The 22,333-nt window shown below is 41.3% G+C and overlaps 1 protein-coding gene across 3 annotated transcripts in view; it reads right to left on the bottom strand.

Annotated features, from left to right (window-relative positions):
• Positions 1-22,333, bottom strand: part of ZNF512B (zinc finger protein 512B) — a 1,438,759-nt gene that overhangs the window by 80,682 nt on the left and 1,335,744 nt on the right. For all 3 annotated transcript variants that reach the window (XM_044089878.1, XM_044089880.1, XM_044089879.1), the window contains exon 16: positions 16,652-16,750. In XM_044089878.1, the coding sequence (XP_043945813.1) occupies positions 16,652-16,750 (99 nt within the window). The remainder of the gene's footprint in view (positions 1-16,651; positions 16,751-22,333) is intronic.

The raw sequence follows: 22,333 nt of genomic DNA, 5'->3' as shown, positions 1-22,333 counted from the left end.
TCTCACCCGACACCTGCAGCAATTGGAGAGACCCCAAAAGTTCCTCACCAAAAGGATAAAGGGACTCCAAAATCTGTCATATGCTGCCAGACTGAAGAAACTCCAGCTCTATTCAGTCACATACCGTCTGCTCAGAGGTGACCTGTGCCTGACATACAAGGCCATGTCCAACCCGGAATTAATGGACATGCTCCACCTCAAAAAATCCAAATCTACCAGATCCACTAGAGCAAGCGACTTAAACCTTAGCACGGATATAAATAGGACATGCTGGAGGGATAGATTTGTCACCCAGAGACTCCCTATGTTGTGGAATAAAATCCCGGTCCATGTGAGGCACAGCACCTCGCTGGCTCTGTTCAAGAGAAATCTTGACCGGTGGATGGGAGATTGTAGGTTTACCCCAGGAATCATCTCTGTGTCACTGCTGGACAGAGGCACAACAAACTAATGGGCACAGTATTTTTTAACATAAGGGGTGGCGTAAGCCACAAAAACTCTGGGCTAGGCTTATAAATGCCTTAGGGCAGATAACCTAGTATAAACCTATGAACCTATGTGAATTCCTGTGCCACATCTTCCCGCTCCTCTGATTTCTGGAGTAGAATCATTGAGGAGTGGAGTGTCTGACACCAATGGCAGAAAGGGTCTTGCTGTCTTGTTCGCACCTTGCCAGCATATCTTTAACTTTAGGGCCAAACAAAGAAACAGCCTCGATGGGGGCATTCATGAAGGAAGCCTTAAAGGAGTCCGCAACGTCACAAAGGCACATCTAGGCATGTCGTTTGGTAACTATACCTTGCGCCTGCAGCTCTAGCCACTCCTTCTGTTGTGTGAGAAATAAGATGCATGGAAGAATTGGAAATGGACTCTAGGGTGGCTATCTGAGAAGCTACGTTGTCACGGACCTCATCAGAAACAGCTCCTGCCAAGGTTTCAGAGTTGGTTGATAAGATCCCTCTGGAGCCTCGTAAAGTGTGCCACATAGTTCAAAGACCTTACGGCAAAGGTCGATGAAGCAAACACACACTTCCCTAGTCTGTCTATCGCCCAGGACTCCTTGTTGGGAGGATGGACAGTTTGACTCTCTTCTGTCAAGTCTTTCTTAATTGCGGTCGCCACCACCAGGGCATCTACTGGAAGACCTCTTGACCAATGGGAATGCTCAGCTGGGGGAGATAAGATCTTATCAGGCCTCTGCAGTACAGCTTCCAGGGTGTCAGGCGCCTTCCGTACGCGCTGGACGATGAACTGGACCAGCTCATCGGCCGGCGGGGTAAACCAGGAGGTAGGGAGCTAGGCACGAAAGGCCTGCAGGAATGCAGATTCCTCTGAGGAAGGATTAGAGGACTTCCAGTCACCCCTCTGTCTAAGGATCTCGAGGATGTCACCAAAGGACACCTCATCAGAGGGTGACCGTGGGGACCCTTCCCCGTCATCAAAGTCCGTATCTTCGGTCAAAGACTCCTCAGTGGAGTCCATGTGCCTTCTCTTGCACGAAGCCTTGCAAGGTACTTCCTCAGTGAGAAGTTCTGGGGAAGACTGCAAAGAGGGGGTCTCCTGAGGAGGAGAAACCTGAGGCCCTTTTGCCCGGTGTCCGTCGGTTGTGGCTTGTGAGAGTTGTGGCACAGAGCGGGGAAAGGACTCCGACATGTGGGGTTTGCCAGCGGAGGCAAGCGCCCTCTCCATGGCCTGGAAGGCCGGCCCACCCAAAGAGGGATGGGAGCCCGGAACTGGGCACAACAACCTTGGAACCGGGGTCACACCCGCCCCGACGAGCTGACCCCCAGACCAGGAGTCTCAAGAGGACTGTGAAGCATGAGAGAGGGAGGATTCCTGGAGGGTGCCATAGAAAATATCGGCATGGAACCAGGAATGCCCTCCCCCAAGACACAGCCACTGGGCTGAGAACAGCCCGATGCCCAGTGCACCGAGGGCCATAAGGATGACTCCGGCTCCAAAGTGAGATCCACTATTGGGGTCAGAGGGAGGGAAGCTGCTGTCGGAGTAATGGGCTTCGATACTTGGGTGGAAGTCGAAGGAGGAGTGTACGTTGGAGTTTGAGGAGAAATATGTTCACCTGAAGGAGGGAACATAGGTGTCAACGGTTGAGAGAAACCTCTGGCCACAAGCAACTGGTCAACAAGCTGCAACATATCTTGTTTAGAGAGGGTCCTGGTCGACCTCATAGAGAAACCTGAAGGCGATTCTGGCCTTTCTAGAAAAGGACTATATTGGCTGAAGGAGAGTACTTGGTCCTTGCTAATTCGAGTGGTGCAGTACCTGGAACCGCGGACGTCTGCACCGAGGAGAATGGTGTCGAAGTAGTCTACGCTGACGAAGTCAGTGCCATAGAAGTCGAAGGTGTCTGCACCGATGGGTACGGTGCCATCCAGGAAGGTGTCTGCACTGGTAACAATGACGGTGCTGAAAAGGACTGCAACGAACAGCATGTCGGTGCCAAAAGTGTCTGCACCGTGGAGGACAGTATCATACTTGGGGCCAAAGGGGATTGCACCCAACGGTTCCGAAGGAGACTGTACCTGCAGGGAGGGTGCCGGTAAGAGCTGCGACGGAACCGGAGCCGTGTCTGCACCGGGAACTCTGGTGCCGGTGCTGATAAGGAGGACATGGCTGGAGCAAGAATCAACTGGGGTGGTGCTGTGCCTGGAGCCGAAAGGTTCACAGGTGGCAGCGACGAAGTAGTAATTTTCACTTTCTTATGAGTCAACTCCCTGCGATATCCAGAGGGAGATGAAGTTAGCGACCTCGATGAGGAAGAGGAAGAACGCCTCTTACAGGGTTTAGCAGCAGGGGGTGAGCCCTTTGACCCAGACATAGCCTCAAAGAAAAGAGATTTGAGGAGACCTTTCAGGATTAACTTGTTCTTTCTCTCATTAATAGCCCTGGTGAAAAAATTTCTGCAAATCCCACAAGGGGAATCCACAGTAAGGTGGGAGACATTCAAACACTAGACACAAGTAATGGCCATGGGAAAGTGGTAACTTACGGCCGCAATACTTACACTGTTTAAAACCAACACTACTTTTCTTATTTGACATAATGATGTGGAGAAGAGCGACAGTATCAAGAAGAAGAAGAAAGGCTACCCAGAAGGGTAAGAAGAGAGAAAAAGAAAGAAGGATTAACAATGAAGGTAATGAAGAATTACCTCAAAGGTAAGAAAAAGTTAATAAAGGGAAATAGACTAAAGGAAGAGAGTCTTAAGGATACGATAAGGTAGGAGAATAATACAAGTAACTGATTGAAAAACTTAGAAACGATATATAAACTTTCAAAAATTAGTCACTTAGCTGAGAGAGTGGCCTGACATGGCTGTATAGCAATGCGGCAAACGAGATCTGAGGTAACAGGGAGCAGAGCATTCTGGGTAGGACCTTGGCTCGAGAGTTTTTGGTTGACACGAGCTTGATATATGGCCATCTCAGTTCTGAGGACAGAGCCGACAACCCATCAGTAAAGAATGAACAAAGATTAAAAACATCAGATCAAATCTTACCCCGTATGTCAAGAGGCCCTGAGAGTACGGCAATAGGCGACATCCTCCCAATGCTTTCTAGTAGCAATGCGCATCCCAGGAAAATCCATCGTGATCACGGACAAACTTAGCAGACAAATACTGATGCCACACAAGTGGTGGTCCCTCAAAGAAGAAGTAGCGGAGAGCATTTTCTGCAAATGGGGCCAGCCTTGGTGCGACCTGTTCCCCACTTCCACAAACATAAAATGCAGTGACTACTTTGCACTGATTCCCCCTCAGGGGAAGTCCCCAAGGGATGCACTGACACATGATTGGCCCCCGGGTCTCCTATATGCATTTTCTCCCTTCCCATTAATACCCAAAGTCATTCAGAAAGCCTTATTATTGGATAGGACCTTAATTCTAATAGCCCCTTACTGGCCTTGTCAAATTTGGATCCCCTTCCTACAACCTCATCTTCAGAAGGAACCTTGGATCCTGGACCCAGTGCCGGATGTTCTGATACATTCATCAGGAGTTCTCCATCCATCTCTCAAATCCCTAAAAATTGATAGCTTGACTGCTCCAGTTCCCAACATAGCCAGGTTATGAAATCTTTCATCACCCACAAGACACATTTTAATATCTTCTCATAAGTCTTCAACAAGAAGATTATACCTTTGCAAGTGGAAAAGATTCACAGTTTGGGGTCTGCAGAATAAAATTGATCTCTACCTCGCACTCCTCTCTTCCATCTTAGAATTCCTAACACGTCTTTTCAAAGAAGGTGCAGCAGCTGCTACTATTAGGGTGCAATTAGCAGCAATCTCAAATTTTCATCTAGGTGAAAATGGACCACATATGTCACATAGATTGTATAAAGTTTTTCTTAAGGGCACTTGTCTTTTAAGACAACCAATAAAATCTCCACTACCACCATGGAACCTAATTTTTGTAATATCCAGGATACATATCCAGGATCTTACCACCTTTTGAACCCGAGTCATCACGTGATCTAAAATTTTTAACTTGGAAAACTATCTTCTTGGTGGCCATCACTTCAGCCAGAAGAATATCAGAACTACAATTTATTTATTTCCAGTTTGATTACTGGGGAAGTCAACTGGGCCGAAGTGACCCATTTTCAGTGGAGGCCCGGGGAGAAAAGCTCCAAGATGCATTATACAGTTCAGATACAAATGATACTAAAGTATAAAAGATACACTGTATAAAACAGTTACAAATAAGCACATTCAGTATCACACATAGTTAACCAAATTAATTGTGAGTGACGTTAAGGGTTATACAGTTTCATTTGAGCAAACACTCATGTATTAGATGTGGAAACAGTTTACATACAAACATTTAAGTAAATGTGGATACACTTTTCATGCATACATTTAAAGCAGGATGCTATTTACAATTTTTACAAAGTTAAGTCGTGTGAGAGTAGCTATAGGAGTTGTAGAGAGCTTAGAGAGAAAGTAGCTATACCTTGTCATCACAATAAACAAAACATGCTGGAGGGATAGGCTGACCCAGAGACTCCCCAGACTTTGTAATAGACTACCCATGCATGTCAAGCAGAGTGCCTCTTTGGCCCTCTTCAAAAGGAACCTTGATGATTGGATGGGAGAAAGGAAATTCACCCTGGGGATCACGTCAGTCGCCCTGCTAGTCAGGGGTCCAGGGAAGTAAACAGTGTGGGAAGAAATAGCCAGGGAATTGTTATGGCTAGGCTTGTATAGGCCCTAGGGCCAATAGCCTAGTACCAACCTATGAACCTTTGAATCTAAAGGAGTTGTAGAGAGCTTAGATAGACTCATAAGAAAATAACTGAGAGTTATAGAGAGCTTAGGAACCAGAGAGATGACCCATATACTTAGCAAGGATTAGGTATGGTGAAGGCAGGTACATTTCCATTTAGTGGACAGGTGTTTGAAAAGCTGGGTTTTGACATTTTCCGAGTTTGGTATGGTTCTTAGAGTAGAAGGAAGAAAATTCTGTTTTTTGCCTAGTGAATAAGAGAGGAAATGATGGCCAGCAGGATGCTTAGGTTTGTAGATAACAATTAAATTCTGATGTTCATATCTGAGACTTGTGTTGGATGTGTAAGGGGGAAGGATATTAGTTACAGCAGGACATTTTGTTGGGTGAAATACAAGTCTGTGTGCAGTGGTGAGTTGGAGGTAGTCTAGGTAGTTTGAGAGTTCAAGCAAATTCAGGGATTGTAGGGTAAGGCAATGATGGGTGGAATTTTTGGATTTAGTGGCAAATTTAGAGATTTTGTTATAGCAGTTTTCTAGTTTGGAGGTGATAGTGGAGGACAGGTTGGTTAGGAGAGCGGCTCCATATAGCAAGGAAGGAAGAAGCTAAGTTGTGGCCAGAGTATGCCTAGCAGAGATGGAGAGAAAGCGATTGTTCCTGTACAGCATACCTAGCTTTTGGTGGGTTTTCTTACTATTTTGTTGAATATGGATATCAAACTTGAAGTGTTCATCAACAGTAATGCCAAGTAGTTTAGCGGAAGGAACCACTTCTATAGGTGAATTGGTTTGACTAAGAACTTTGAAATAGTTTTTATCGTAGGAGTGGGTCTTTGTGGGAGGGAATAGTAGAATTTTTGATTTATTTGCATTGAGAGAGAGGTGGTTTTGGCGCATTATCAATCAACCCCCCACATCTATTGTTTCATAATGACAGAGTTTCACTGCGTACAAATCCATCTTTGTTACCTAAAGTGTGTTCAGAATCCAACTTAAACCAGACCATAGAGTTGCCAGTCTTTTTTCCTAACTATGGCAATAGGGCAGAATACATGTTACACCAACTTTATGTCCACAGACAGTTACGTTTCTATTTACATAGAACAAAGGATTTCAGAAAATCTGACCAACTTTTTGTCTCTTATTCAGATGATAAAAAGGGTACAGCGATAGCCAAAATCACGCTCTCCAGATGGCTAATAGACTGCATTTCCTTTACTTATGATTCAGTAAATAAAAAACTACCATGCAAAATAAAGGCTCATTCAACTAGAGCAATTGCCACTTCAGCTTTTCGTGCCAGAGTGCCTATAGATACCATTTGTGCAGCAGTAACTTGGGCAAGAACACATACCTTTATTACTCATTACAAAGTAGACATGGACTCCAGGGAAAGGGCCTCCTTTGGGACCACTGTGCTGAAGAATATACTCCCGTGAGCCACCCAAGACTAATTGTGCTAGGGACGGTGTCCCATCAGTAACAATGAATGCGAGACACGACAACTTCAGCTAAAGAAGTTATGTTCTTCCCATAACGTTCCATGTGAGTTGTCCATCTCGCCATTCATTTGTACGTCCCTCCCTCCAACCTCCAGCCTGTAGATTCTGGCGGATCTGTATCTTTTATTCAATTTGGACAAATCTTTGACATTGACCCTGTTCAACTGCTCTATTAGACAAAGATTTATGTGTGTGTATGTGTGTATGTGTACAAATATATATATATATATATATATATATATATATATATATATATATATATATATATATATATATATATATATATATATATATATATATATATATATATATATAGTTATAGAGGCAAACAAGATCTGAGTTGGGGACTAGTGCATCATGGGTTATGGGATTAGCCTCTAGCTAGCTGAAGACCACGAGCTTGTAAAAACCTCCGAGTTGGAGCCGAGGATCGGCTCCGAATCCATGAATAAGAATGAATGGCAAGATGGACAACTAACATGGAAAGTTATGGTAAGAACATAACTTATTTTTTTTAAATCCTGGTCACCACGTCTTTTTTCAATATTTTCACAAAATATACTAAGACTGGCCCAAAATTCCTTTTGAATGTAGGACAACACCTCTACAGCTCAGGGATATAGTTAAAGTATTGGAAGGAAAGAAAACTTTAAATTCAACAAGGACATGCTGTGTCTCTTGTATGACTCAAAAAAATAATACAAATACATAAAAAAACAAGCCTCATCACATAATTAAAATGAAAAACGTTCTTTATTAAGGAGTAAATATTTTCCCTTGTGATACCTTAATGTTAATACAACCCACATCAGGTGAAGTCAGGTGAAGGGGTTATTAGTTAATTTACAAACTACAAAACTTTTTCACATCTATAAGCATGGCCCCAGTGAAAATATTTTCCACTACAAACTGTTGTTAGCATATCATTTATGAAAATTCCAATGCAAGGGACAGCTCATTGTATGTGTTCACATATGCTAGATTTTTTTTTTGTACACAATCCCCTTAAGTGACTTTACATCAGGACCCTCTACAATCTTGGGGAACAAATGAAGAAGCATTTATAGGGACATGGTAGATAGCTCCAGATTTAAATTAAAGTGGGAGAATACTGCAGGTGAGTGAAAGGCTGAATATGCAAGTTACAGGCTGGGTTACTACAGAGGCTGCCATCTTAAGAAAAAGAGGCTGAAAAGCTGAGAATATGAAAATGGAAGATGTCAGAGGTATGCAACTCACTAAGGAATTTTTAAACTTTTATGGGATATTTACAGGAAGAAGAAGAGTGGGAGGGAAGATGCAAAAGGATTTCACAGAGGTAGACTCAAAATGGTACAGCTGGTCCAGGAATCTTAAATCATTCTAAATAGCTAATATTTGCTCTTTAATACTGTCAGGGAAGCATCATGGCCTACACTGGACAGACTACTGACACCTCAGAGGTGATAAGAGGTGTCAGAATCAGACACAGTTTTTGAAGACAACCATTGGTGATTACTTGAGATCTGTTTGTTCCTAACTAAACCTCAACTGAGTTTGTCTCAGTTTCAGCCTGCTTGTAAATTCAAGGTAGTGCTTACAGCTGCAGTATCAATGGATTTGTCTTCTACCTCTGCTGGGGGAGAACTCTATGCCAAGGAGAGGTGAGTGCACTTTGAACCTGCTGAAAAGATACAGACAGCTTATCTTAAAACCCTAGTACGTGTTATGTCTGCAGTTACTCCCTTTTTTAGGGATTGTAACTGCATTGTCTTTTTTTGGGAGAATTTTTCTTAAGCACATTTGCTTTTTGTCATTTTTCTGGCAATATGTTGGCTTCTGGCAATGACTATAGATTCGCTTACAAAGTTTAGATTCTGACCACTGGGTATGCATCTCAGTGGTGTCTGTGCAGCCTGGATGAATATCTCCATGTCTTGAAACTGAACTAGTTTGTTCAACCTTTTTAGTGAGATGATTCAGAAATAATTCAAATGATACAAATAAACATGAGTCTCTGAAGGGAGGACCCCAGTTCATCTGATTAAACTGAATCAGAACTGAATATTTGACCCTTACTGGTACAGACTGGGTACTGGTAATTACTACAAGTAACAAGTGCTCACACACTGAAGGATTAGGTCTGGTAGAAATGCAGATTATTTAATATAAATAATGGAAAGTCGGAATTGTGTTGACTCGCAATTTACTTGGGTCAAGCTAATAGAGATTACACTTTCCATGAAGAAGGAAGCTGTATAAAGAATGGCCCTGTACAACATCCTGTAGCACTCCTTTAAACAAATAGCTTTACAACAAGTGGACAGAAATAAGACACATAGACAAACATTTTCATATGTTTACCTGAAATGAGCTGAATAAGCAACCAGATCTGAGCATCACCATTCAATGTACCATTCTTCTTAACACGATTACCTTTTAAGCAACCTCCTACTCATTCTCTGGGGCCCACTGTATTACTGATCAACAGATGGTAGTTTAGACTGATTCATTATGAGTTGTATATGCTATTCTTAATCACCAACTTCATTACTGTAACATCATCATGATTCTTCTGAAATATCCACGCTACTAGTTGTATCCATTGCTGTCATAAGTTCTTCTGATGTTAGCAGCTACCAGGAAGGGTAAATTTCACGTGGCAGTTTAATCGTATTCCTTTGCTTCATAAGCATATGTATGTTTTAATGCAGATCCCTGTTAGGCTTCACTTTTACTTATAGCACTGCATGGTTTTAAATAATGCAATAAACTAATCACCTGACATTTACATCCCATCTAGATCTCATCAACTTCAATAACCATATGTGGCAGGTAACGTTCCAGATGATGATTTTTCATTTGATTGCAGTCATTCTGTTAAAAGGTAGCTGGATGGTGTTGCTGGACATGATGGACACCTTATGGAATGGCAATGTCTGACGTCTGTATAACAAGTTCCTTTGACTGGCCCTGGGTTGGCACCACCTTCAGTCCAAAGTACTGTTGTGGTCTAACCTCCACTCCCAGACTGCTTATCACAGGAATTAACTTATTATAGGATAAGAAACATTAAAAGTACCCCTAACTGGATAAGTGGTTCTTAGTGGCCTTGGTGAAAGACTCTCCAGTTTCAATCTTATATTGGCTTCTCCCTTAACTGCAGTCTGAGGATTACCATAAACTGGGGAAGCTCCTTTGATTCATCCTTAGAATACTGCTTTCATCAGCTATTACCCAAACACTTCTTAGCTATGGTCATACCCGAGGTATGTCAGGATTGTCAGCAGGTTAACCACCTGAGGCAGTATAGTGTACTATTCTATCCAAATGCAAAACAATCTTTTCCACTTGCCTGAATAAACAATTCTAACACTCCAGCTAGAAGATGCATACGGTTAAGTGCACCTACAAAAAAGCTGGGCTGTGATATAAAACTCGCTGTCCCAGTCTAGAAATGGTCTGTGATCCTGTAGCTCCAGGAGGAGAACTGAGGAGTGGTCCAGAGAGTACAACTGAGTGGATATTCCTGCTTCTTTAGCTGACATATGATCAGTTGCCAAACTGGATTAGAACAGAATAGATGCAGTTCTCCTTGAAGAAGGTAAGACAACTGGCCAAAGCTACAGATGGATGATGTGGGAGTCCCACCATGAGAGGGAAACCACATCCTTTGAACTGCAGAATATTGGAGGTGAGCTCACCTCGCCAGTGAAGTATCTGTTAAGATCTACAATAGGCTCAGCTGCAAGAATGGAAGATCCACCTGAAGGATGTTGTGTAATGTCCACCATTCCAGAGCCTAGGAAAAGATATGCGAGTGAGTGAGTGGTGCTGGTTGTGCAACCAGTAACATCACCAAGTCCACCATAACTGTTGTACTATCAGGTGTGTGAAAAGGATAGGGAGGACTGTGGTGCCATAGGTTCATAGGTAGGCATTAGGCTATCAGCCCGAGGGCCTACGTAAGCCTAGCCAACAAGGTTCCCTGGCTTACGCCACCCAAGAAAGTTATTTTCCTGTGCCACTGTCGAGCAGACACACAGACATGATCCCCAGGGTGTATTTCCTATTTCCCATCCACTCAAGATTTTTCCTGAAGAGTGCTAATGAAGAACTTTGCTTGACATAGATGGGTAGCCTGCTCCAGAGTATGGGAAGTCTCTGGAAAAGGAATCTATCCCTACAGCATGTCCTGTTTATTGTGGTGACAAGGTTTAGGTCCCTAGACCATGTAGCTCGGAGGGATTGGGATTTCTTTAGGTGTAGCATGTCCAACAGCTCTGGGTTTGACATAGCTTTATATGTTAGGCAGAGATCACCTCAGAGTAGGCGATATGCTACAGAGTAAAGCTGGAGTTTTTTGAGACAGTCAGTGTAGGGCATCTGTTTGAGGCCACTAATTCTCTTTGTGAGGTACTTCTGTGGCCTTTCCAACTGCTGCAGATGTCTTGTGAGGAACATTCCAAAAGGGGCACTGTACTCTATAATGGGTCTAATGAGTGTCGCGTACAGGGGAACAATGACCTCTTTTTTCCTGGATGAGAACCCTTTTATGATGAGGTGTGCCACATAGAAGGACTTCCTGACTACTGTGGCGATGTGACTATCAAAGGACAGCCTACTGTCCACATGGGTCCCAAGGTCTCTTATCACACATTCGGTGTTAAGTAGACTGCTGTCTATGTAGTAGTTCATGGGTAGAGTTTTTACCAAAGGGGATGACAATGCACTTTTTGGCATTGAGCTTGAGGCCATGGCTCTGACACCAGTCATCTGTCTCAGCGAGGCCCTTCTATAGGGATTTCCACATCATTTGGGGACTCGACTATGGTTCCTAGTTTGCAGTCATCTGCATACTTTATTAGCCAGAGGTCTTCTGTGTTAGCCTGTACTTCAGAGAAGTAGATACCAAACAGGAGAGGACCCAGGACTGAACCCTGTGGTACTCCACTTGTCATTGGTTTGAGGTCAGATTTGGAGTCTGCAACTTTTACAGTGTGGGTTCTGTCAGTGAGCCAGTTGGCAACCCATTTTGTGACGTAGGGATTTATACCTAGTTTAGTGATTTTAACTATAATTCCAGAATGAGGGATGGTGTCGAAAGCCTTGGTGAGGTCAAGATAGGCTGTGTGAACCACCTTACCCTTATCTACGGCTTTGGCGACTGCCTCAAAGAAGTCGATCAGGAGGCATGATCTGCCTTTCACAAACCCGAACTGGGTGGGATCCAGAGTTTGGAGTCTACCAATGTCTTTGTTTATGAGTTCCATGATGATACGTTCCATGGCCTTGCAGACCAGGCTCGTCAGGCTAATGGGGCGATAGTTCCCGGGATCAGTGGTGGCTCCCCCTTTGTGGAGTGGGATAACTGTTGCTGTACACCATTCAGTGGGCACAAAACTTGTTGTGAGGCTATGATTGAACATGGTGCTTAGGAGGGGAGACAGTTCGTTCGGAAGTGTGTGTAAAATGCAGCCTGGGATGTTGTCCGGTCCCATGGATGCTGTGTTTTTGGCTTTAGAGAGTGCAGCTTTTACCTGCGTAGTTGTGATTACAGGGATTCTGCATTCTTCTTGTACAGATATGGGTCCTTTGGGGGGGGTAAAGTTGGCAGTGAACCTATCTGCCAGGATGTTGGCAATATCAGTTGGTTCTGTAATTTTCATGCCATTGTGCTGTAACTCAGAGCAGATCTGGATGTTGCCATTGAGATTTTTGACATAGTTATAGAATGCTTTGTGGTTATCCTTAGAATCAGTGGCAATTTTATTTCTGTAGCTAGCTTTGGAGGATCTTATAAGGGATCTCAGCTTCTTACTGAGGCTGACCAGGGAACTCCTCCACTCATGGGATTTTACTCTCTTTTACAACAATTTCTTCCTTCTGTTGTACAGTTTGTTTATGGCAGGGGACCACCAGACTGGCTTCCTTTTTTTGGAGGACAGCGTCTTGGTTCTATTTGGGATAGCATGATCCATGCACTTGTGTAAGTGCTTAGAGTGCATTTGTGTAGGATTCAGCAGTCGTAACTGTATTGTCCATCTGCTTGGGTGTCATGAAGTTCACCACTTCTGATTTAAGAAGCATGAAGTTGGCTTTGGAGAAATTTTTTATCACGCAAAACCAAAAGTTACAACAGGGTTTAATTTCTACCTTACACTACGTCCTTAAGGCTGTAGAAGCAAAGACTTCCTGTGATTTTCAAAGAGGTTTTCTCTTACTTTATGGGCACATGTAGGGCTGCAGCCACCCCATTGAGCATATTACCATAGAGTCACCTCAACAGGATCACTTGAAACCAGTCATCCAGGTACAAAAAGCATGGAGAGCTTTCTACTTGAAGGCTCTGGCCACTTCTGCCAACATATTGACAAATATGCTAGGTGATGAATTAAAAATCAAGTAGAATGCACCTAGTAATAGCAGTGATGCCCACTGAGAGTAAACCACAGGAGTATCTTCTGAGGATCTCAGTCAGAAATGTGTTTAAAGACACCCATCATGTTCAGTAACACTACACACACACACACACACACACACACACACACACACACACACACACACACACACACACACACACACACACACACACACACACACACACACACACACACAGTCTGTGGTAGCAGACAACACTCCTCCTAGCAGACTCAGTATTAGGAATAGAAAGTACCGAATGTGTTAGTTGAAAATGCAGAAGCCCAGCTGTCCAGGAAGGGATATCAAAGCTATTTGCTCCCTTTTAAACCAGGAAAAGTAAAGCAAAAAACACAAATCAGTGCTCCAAATGAGGGTAGTGTCTATGAAGAGCTTCAGCAGTACAGTTTGGGGCTCAAGGAGGGAGAAAGGATGCCTACTGCATTATAGATGACCAAAATTTAGACAACTGAAACATATGGTTAATGGCCCCAAGTTCAAATGTGACAAAAGTGTAGTCTTATTTGCCACAGCTGTTTTGTACCTTTTAGAGTCCTTGTCTGATGCCAATTTCTGTGGCCTCCAGGTTCTATGTAGGACTGGAGACATCACATATGAATTGGCCATGGGATGTCTGGCTAGGGACTCACTACACTCAAGATGGGACTTCCAAAAAATCAACCACCATCTTGGGTGCCATAGCAGCAGAGTCTGGATGTTTTGGGGGTGCTATTACATCATCACTAATAACCAGCTACAAAGGGAATGATCAAGGGTTCTTCCTCCTTCCCCAAACATACTTTTAGGCAATTTTACGAGAAAAATATTGACATAGGCCAGTCCAGAGTGGGCTTCATGAGGATAAGGGTTTCTTCAAAGGAGGGCTCAGCTGAGGAGGGAGCTGTACAATACAGAAGCACTTCTTGTTCTTATTTCATAGATAATGACTTTCTACACCTTAAAGAAGACTGACATGAAGGAAAATTTCACACGCTACCACCAACTCCAGAAGTAAGTCAAACAGCAGAGAGCATACGATGGCAGCACACTGGATGATTAGGCTACAGAGATCAGCATGTGACAGCACAACCATCAGGTGATGGCACAAGGCAGTTTTATCAAAGGGTGCACTCCCTCAGCCATGATGTGAACCCTAGTAAGGTAACACCTGGTAGACAGCCTCAGCTTGGGCCATCAGAAACTGCTGGGCTCAGGTAAAGAAGCTCAAACTGGAGACCTCGGCTTGAGTACTTACAACTGAAGGCTGGGAGAATCTACACATGTCTAGAGCTGGCCACACAGCAGTAAACTCTGGATGGTCAACTTGGAAATGAGTGGCATCTAGATCCTAGAATGAGGGCCATTTACTAGCAGACTTACCACCAAGGAGGACTAGTCTACAGCTTTAGCCTACCGCCCAAGTTTCTGTCCTTCTGCGGACAATTATTTGAAACTTGACAAAAACAGAAGAGGCTCTCCTGGCAAACAATGAGTGAGAAACTTTCATATACTGCTATCCTCCTGGCCAGACGTCTCCAATGTCACTATTTTGGATGAACATTCCTACTTTCAGGACTGATTTACCACTACACAAGATACCCCTATTTTTGGAAGTATATCCCTATTTTCAAGTTTGATTTACCCCTTCATACAATTTTAAGAATTTCCCTCATCACATGTGATGTTTGAAGCTGACCAGTTCACAGAAAACCACACTATATGGCCAACATATATTAGTGATAACACGCGTCTTACATCTGCCTTTTTCCTTAAGCAAAAATAAATGATCTTGGGTGGCAGTATTTTGTAATACAGTTCAATAAAGTCTACAGATTTACTGTCTATTTGATAATGTGCTTACATTTTTCCATCATTTTGTTACTCTGTTTTTAAATGTGTTTATGAGTAGCATGAAGTGTAATAGCTATGTGCTACTTCAAATTCAAATTTGATGCTAATTAGATGCCACGATTTTTAGCAGGACGTTCCTACTTTTCAAGGGCCTTTGTTTCTATTTTCTACTCTGCGTCAAACTCTTCTGGCTTTTTATAACCTGCTGCTGCCTTGAATAAATAGGATACTTTGGTGGTCCATGTGCCAGACTTTGGCTTTCCATTTTTGGACCTTGTTCCCTGGAACTACAACCCACAGTAACACTGAAGAATTGGGCTCGGAGTGAAACTTAACAACTTGGACATTATAATGTATTTGGTTAACTTTTACTTTCTGGTGAATCCTGTGCCTTTTTGCTGTACGTTTCCATATGACATCTCTTCTACACAGATTTCATATGCTTAAGAAGGCTTCATGTTTGTAAGTTCTATTTTTAAATTACATTTAATTTATTTAATTAAGTCTAATTGTGTGAATTTGACATCGAACAAAAAGCATATAACAAAATGCCCTAAAATTAAGAAGTTCATTTTCCAATTTGTCTTAGTCTATAAGAACATTTAAATACTGCAAATGATTATGTTAATAAAAAACAGATGCATTATTCTTTGTTCAGGTGGGGGGCTACTGCCTTAGCTGATTTTAGACTAGAGCTCAAAAAGGTCAAGTATATATCTATTGCACTACAATGGTATAGAAAACTAAGCATGTTTAGTTTCAATGTTCAAGGGAGCACCAGCTGCATCCTGATGCTCTCACAAAACTGCTGGTATTTGTAACAGTGCCAAGATAGCTCTCTAAAACAAAGACAGACTGGAACTGTTGAGATGCACTGTTACAGCAATAACTGCTGATCTGTTAATTTGTTCTTCATCTGAAGAAAGACACTGCACTCTATAAAGTATGCATGCTGCATGGTTTGTCCCTGGCTGGTAGTGTGCTAAAGGGTAAGATTAACAAAGACTACACAAACTGACAAACTTAGACTGCTAGTGTTCCATAGCAACAAATAGCATTGATTGCCAGAAAAATGCAGCACTGTACTTAAGGAATCGGGTGTAAATCTGCAAATTTCAGTCTGAATATCATCAGCTCTCACTTGCACAGTTACCAACATTAAGGACATACTTTTATACTATCACAAGTTGGCCTTGGAAAAAAGAAACCCAGGCTTTGGTAGGCCTATCAAGTTAACAAAATTCCCCTCCCATAAACCCCAACTCTAAGCAATAAAGAGAAAGTCATGTCCTGACTCCATGCTCTGTGGCATCCACCTGACAATCAGCATCCCAAAGGCTGGAATGGTAACCTTGACATCCATCCTCAAATACAGTATGTATGACAGATGTGCAGGCAATGACCAGACGCTCTTTGGTTACAGCTCAGTTGAACTCATGGACAGCACTGGCCATGTCTGCTTCTCTGATGATGTCTCCTTGACTAGATACATTATATAAGGGCAGCCTGCAATGATTTCAGATTCTGGAACCCTATTCTGATGGGTCTGAATAAATAGAAAGTAACAAAGGAACAATATTTTCTTCCAGTTTTCCTCTATCTCATCTCAACAGTATCCCCACTCTCTGTCCAGGCCTTCCTTTGCTTCTCACCTCAGAATGGCTTCTAAGTATGTGGTATTTGACTCCGCTCTCTGAATTGAACTGCTTGTGGCACAGAAGGCATCCATACTTCCCCGCTGAATAACCGCCCTGTAAAACATCAAGAGAAAGCACAAAAAAGTTTGCTTTTACTATAATGCATTGTTCAATATACCTACTATAGTACATCATCAATAAAACACAAAGATTTAAATAAACAGATATAGTATGGAGTTAAAATAACATACAAGTGATATATACATACTGTGTGTGCAGACTACAAAAGTACGAACATACAAATAAACCAACTAAAAACATTAAAATTAGGAAAATGAAGAATAAATTTCAGATATTTGTATATAGTCTTTGACATACTTTGTTACTGCAAACTTCAACTTCAAATGCCCTCACTAGGTCAGTCTCAGCCCAACCTTCTATGGTTCAAAAGCTACCTGTCCAGTATGTATCAAGTTAATAAAATGGCACTCCACCCTCTCTCCATATGCCCCAATTATCATTGGTGTACCAAAACGCTCTAGTCTTAAGCTACTTCTATTTAACATTCTCACTAACACCCTCCACTCATCCACACAACAGGCCAGCTTAATACAATGACTCTAATATGCACATCTGACAACCTGGCAAATTAAAAAAAAAAAATCTCACAAAGCTTTAACAGCCAATGAAATATGGATTTGTAAATGAACTCATGCCCCCCCCCCCCAAAAAAAAAAAAACAGAGTACTACTTTTCCCCAAAATACTTTCTCACGGAAAAATAAAATTTAAAATCATCACTCTTAATAATACAACAATTGAAGTCACTTCTCATAGCAAATTATTACAGATGATAATCTTAACTTTGGTCTGCATATACAAAATTGCATAAAAAAATCACCAAAAACTAGGGATGCTTTACAGAGCCATGGGTTTGAATGGAGAGATAATAAAATAGTCAAGAAAAGGACAGTAGAATTGCTAGAAGTGAATTCATCCTCAAGTCTTGGTGAGCACTTTCATGCGGTGGACACTGTTTTCACAAAATCTCACCAAGATGACACTGATATAAGAGTTTCAAGATGCCTGCACACTGAGTAACAGCTTGTTTTTATCTCTCACAGTGTGAAAACAGAAACTCAGCAGAGAAGACCAGTGGACTTGTGTTTATGGATGATTTTCAGTAACTGCCTAGTAGTACACTGCCTAGATGCCAGGAATAAAGAAATACAGAAGACCTGGAAAAAAATCAGCTACAAAAAGTGAGGAAGAAACACTGAATTGGGAGAGTTCTACAGCTGTTCAGCAAAAAGTAATGCAACCTTCAGACATTAATTCCAATAACCTACAGGAAGACATAAGACAACTGTATACAGACCTGATTAGGGTATATCAACACAAACAAGAAAAGGCTGGAAACAAATGGAAGAAGCTTTAAACATTAGATATTCAGATGAGATGATAAATCTGCTAAAATCAGAGGCTGAAATGAAGAAAAGGCTGGCTGAATATGAGACTGCTCAGGAAGAGATATTTAAAAAAATAATAGAATTAGAGGACAGAGCACACAGGGAAAACGTGAGATTTTCAGCTATACCAGAGAAGCTGGAAGGAACAGACTGCATTAAATTTATGAAAGCACAAATAAGCAACTGGACTGGTACTCCACAGCAGGACTTATTAGTTGAACGGGCACATCGTGTGTATGCTCCAAATCTAGCTATAAGAAAGCAACCTAGATCTTTAGTAGTAAGGAAGCAATCCTACCAGCAGAAAGAATTGATTTTGTCAATACTAAAAGTAGGTGAGAGCGGAGTGTTTGTGGAGAATGATTACTCGTACTCTAGGCAAAAGAGAAGTACATTTATCTCTCTATTGAGAATGCCCAGACGCAGGTGTGAGATTCAAACTTCTGTACCCAGCTGTCTTCAAGCTATTCTTCCCTGGACAGACAAAATCACTTTTTGATGAAGTGCATGCTAAGGAGGAAATACAAAGGTTTGTCCAACAAAAACTGAGCTGTAAAACAGAAGGAGATTCGGCTTCTCGCTCCTCTGGTAATAAAGACCACAGAGAGACTGCACCTGTGAAACCTTTTCCAGTATTTCAGTAGAAAATGTTGGAGAGAAGGAAGGGAGCATGAGAGTTGATCAGAAGAATCAAGAGTACGTTGCAAATGAAGCAGAGACAGGATTTGGGTGATGGAAAACAGTAATATAATCAGTAACAATGTGGAATTACAAAGCATTAATTATATTTGTGAAATATTACAGCACAAGAAAAATCTGCAAACATTGCACATCTTCAGAATTTGTTTTCTGAGTGGGAGACTCAAGTATATGCCCTACTTCATATCACTAATGTTCAGAAAAATGCTGTGGGAAGGGGAAGAGAGGGGAGAACGCTAACTGTAAGTAAAACACTTACTTTTCTAAATAGCACTGTATCTGTGTTGCATGGTTTTCTTTGCATGCTATTTTTGAGTGTAATGGGGATTGTAAACAGATGTTGTTTTTACTGTTCTCCCCTCTTCTTTTTTTTTCTTCTTGTGCAGTTTTGAGAAACATTCCCAATGTAATGATTAACAAAAAATAAATAAATAAAAGGGAAAGGGGAGCCTGGTTAAGGGGGCATGCCAGAGTTCAAATTAATATGTTTTTTTCATTCTTGCATGGGGAAATGACTGATTAAGGACCTTTGTTTTAAAACAGAGAGCAAGTAAATGAAAAAAGAATATTGAATATTGTAAGGTTATTTTCCTAGTACCTGCAAATATGTATACTAAGCAACATTTTTGCAGCTGCTCTTCATGCCTCCATGGAGACAATCTGATAAAGAGAAACTGGAGACAGTCTGGTGGAAGGCGACTGGAAGAGGGAAAAGAAGAAAAAGAACAGAGAAACCGACTAGGACATAATGTTCCCTGAAAACAATCAGGGGTTTTCCCAGGTGTAACAGCTTTAAAGATAATACAAAACCAGTTAGATGAAGTAAAGTGCTCTTCGTTTTTTTAAATGGAATGGGGATACTAATACAAACAGGTGCTTTTGTTTTTTCTTGTTCACCTTTCTTCTTTCTTTTTCTTTGTCCAGTTTTGAGAAATGTAGGTGCTGCAATGAAAAAAAGAATGAAGAGGGGAGGAGATGGGGTGAGAGCAGAAGGGTTTGGTTAAGAGAGTATGACAAAAGAAAAATCAGTGCGCTTTTTCCCATGCTTGCATATGGAAATGACTGGGTAAAAACCCTACGCTTTATCCAGTAACAAGTTTATTATAAAGCATGTAAATGAAAAAGAATATTGAATATTGTAAGGCTTTTTTTCTGATAAACAAGGTACCCTCAGCAGTTTTGTGTCTGGTTTTCATGTCACTAGAAGACAATTTGATAAAGAAAAATGGCTTGTAGAAAGTGTTTACTGAAAGCATTCAATTGTTTTCTCAACTAGGAGAGTTATATAGATATAAAACAATCAAATAGCACTTACTAATAGCACAAGCTGTATCATGCATCTTAGCATGACTAACCTTTCTTTTTGGTTAACTTTAGCCTGTCTGTGTAGCTATCAACTTAGAACTTATGTTCTTATTAGGAAGCAAAAACTTCAATATTTGAAGATGTACATAGTTTTGTGTTTTATTGTAAAGTTCATAGGTTTTATGAGGTTTTTTTTTGGGGGGGGGCTGTTTGTTCTGTTTGAGGGCTTTCAAAAAAACTAAAAGTTATGTAAGATGTGACATAGGCGCAAATGGATATGACATGAAACAACTGTATAAAAGACCAACTTGCTGAACAATATATAGATGTAATATAAAAGTTGGAACTACACATTTAGCAAAAGAGCAGTTATATATAAAACGTGGGAATAATAACTATATAAGAAAATGCTGCTTTCTGTAACCTCTTGCAATCTAAAACTGCAAATAGCTATGCTACAGCAGACATACCTGGAAAGAAATGAATATGTGAATTTGATAAAGAAAGTTTTTCAGGATGGTTACTCAGTGGAATATTTGGGGCAAAAGAAAAGAGGAGTACTTATATTAATTGCAAGAAGAGCTCTAATAGTGATAGAAGAGGGAAAAAAAGATAATAATGGAAGATACGCAGAACTAAGGGGCTACTGGCTAGGGAGGAGGATTACACTGGCAAGCATTGACATCCCCACTAAAACTGCTATAATGGCGCTTAAGAAAATTCTGGGAAAAATAATCAGCTTTCAGTAAGGAATATTACTTATGGGTGGGGACTGGAATTTGGTTTGCAACAGTGAAGATGTGTCTGGGGGGCTTAGAAGGGAAAATATAATGGGTCTATATTATATCAGAGAACGCTTAATTTAGAGAACGCTGTATAATCGACCCAAATATGTTGAAACACCAAAATGCCGAATACACGGAACAGCGATTTTTTTTTGCATTGGCAGCTAAGGATATGTGGGAAGAGACTAAATAGAAGATAATACAAAAATTGAGAAACTGGAAGCTTTGTTATATGGATATGGATACTAACATAGAAGCCATCAAAATGTTTTTAGTTCCTTTAGTCTTATACACAGGTCAGGCATACTTTTATCAACAGGAGGAGAAGTTGTGGATAGGAATTAAAAAAGAGTTGAAGGATTTTATCTGGGAAGGGAAGACAGCAATGGTCAAATGGGATAAGCTGATTCTAAAAATAGAACTAGGTGGAGTAGGATTACCTAATTTGAGGGGGTATTTTAGAGCAACACAGTTAAGGCTCATATATAGCACAAGCAGAAAACTATAATTCAAAGTGGAAAGGAATGATGCTGATACAGGCAGGAAGCTCAAGAAATAATGGCAGATTGGGATTTTGGATGCAGACTCTTAAGGGGAACAACCAAAATCACACAGTGTATTATATTCATAAAATAGCAGGGAGTGTTCTAAGAACCAAAGCAGCACAAGAATGGAGAAAAGAGATTTTGCCGATAGGGATGACTGTGGTCAGGGATACAGATAATAGGCAAGAGGGGGACTGGAATTTACTGGAGAAAACTGGCAAAGGAACCAAGGTATTGGGAGCAAATAACTAGAAAGGGAAAGGTAATAGAATGGGAGGAGGACAATAATTTATTTGAACTGCAGGTTAGAGATTGCCTTCCCTATCAAGGATTGATATCAGAATATAGGCAAAGAGAAAGAAATAGGGGGCTCCTAAATGAAAGACCAGCACTGGTAGAGTTTTTAATACAATCTAGAACAGAAGGTGCCTTCAAAAAGAGAATAATTAGTAAAGCATATAAAATATTGCCTGGTAATTATAAGAATCAGAGGAGCTTAGAAAGGATTGGGAAGAGAGACTGGATAAGCAATTCACAAAGAGACAATGGGGGATATATGTATATCTCCCAAATATGCAACAAAGTGTAGAAGATTTAGGATCTTTGACTGGAAGTGTTTACATAGGCAATTTTATACCCCAAGTACACCCTAAAGATTTTTTCCTCAGGTGGCTTGCCAATGTTGGAGGTGTACCAGCAAGAAAGAAGTAGCTGGGAATATATTTTTTGGAAGTGCGATGAGCTGGCAGACGTTTGAGATTCCCTGCAGACCGCTGTGTCATACATGCTGGGTAAGCAGATTGGACTGACTGGGGAGATGATTTTTTTTTGAGTTATGTTACAGAACTGGAATTGCCTAGACATAGTAAAGCCTTGCTTAGTCTAATTATGGTGG

Source organism: Protopterus annectens, chromosome 12.part0 (assembly GCF_019279795.1).
Source record: "Protopterus annectens isolate FY-2018-M chromosome 12.part0, PAN1.0, whole genome shotgun sequence".
NCBI lineage: Eukaryota > Metazoa > Chordata > Ceratodontiformes > Protopteridae > Protopterus > Protopterus annectens.
The sequence above is the reverse complement of the archived record's forward strand: the minus strand, read 5'-3'. Positions and strand labels throughout refer to the sequence as shown.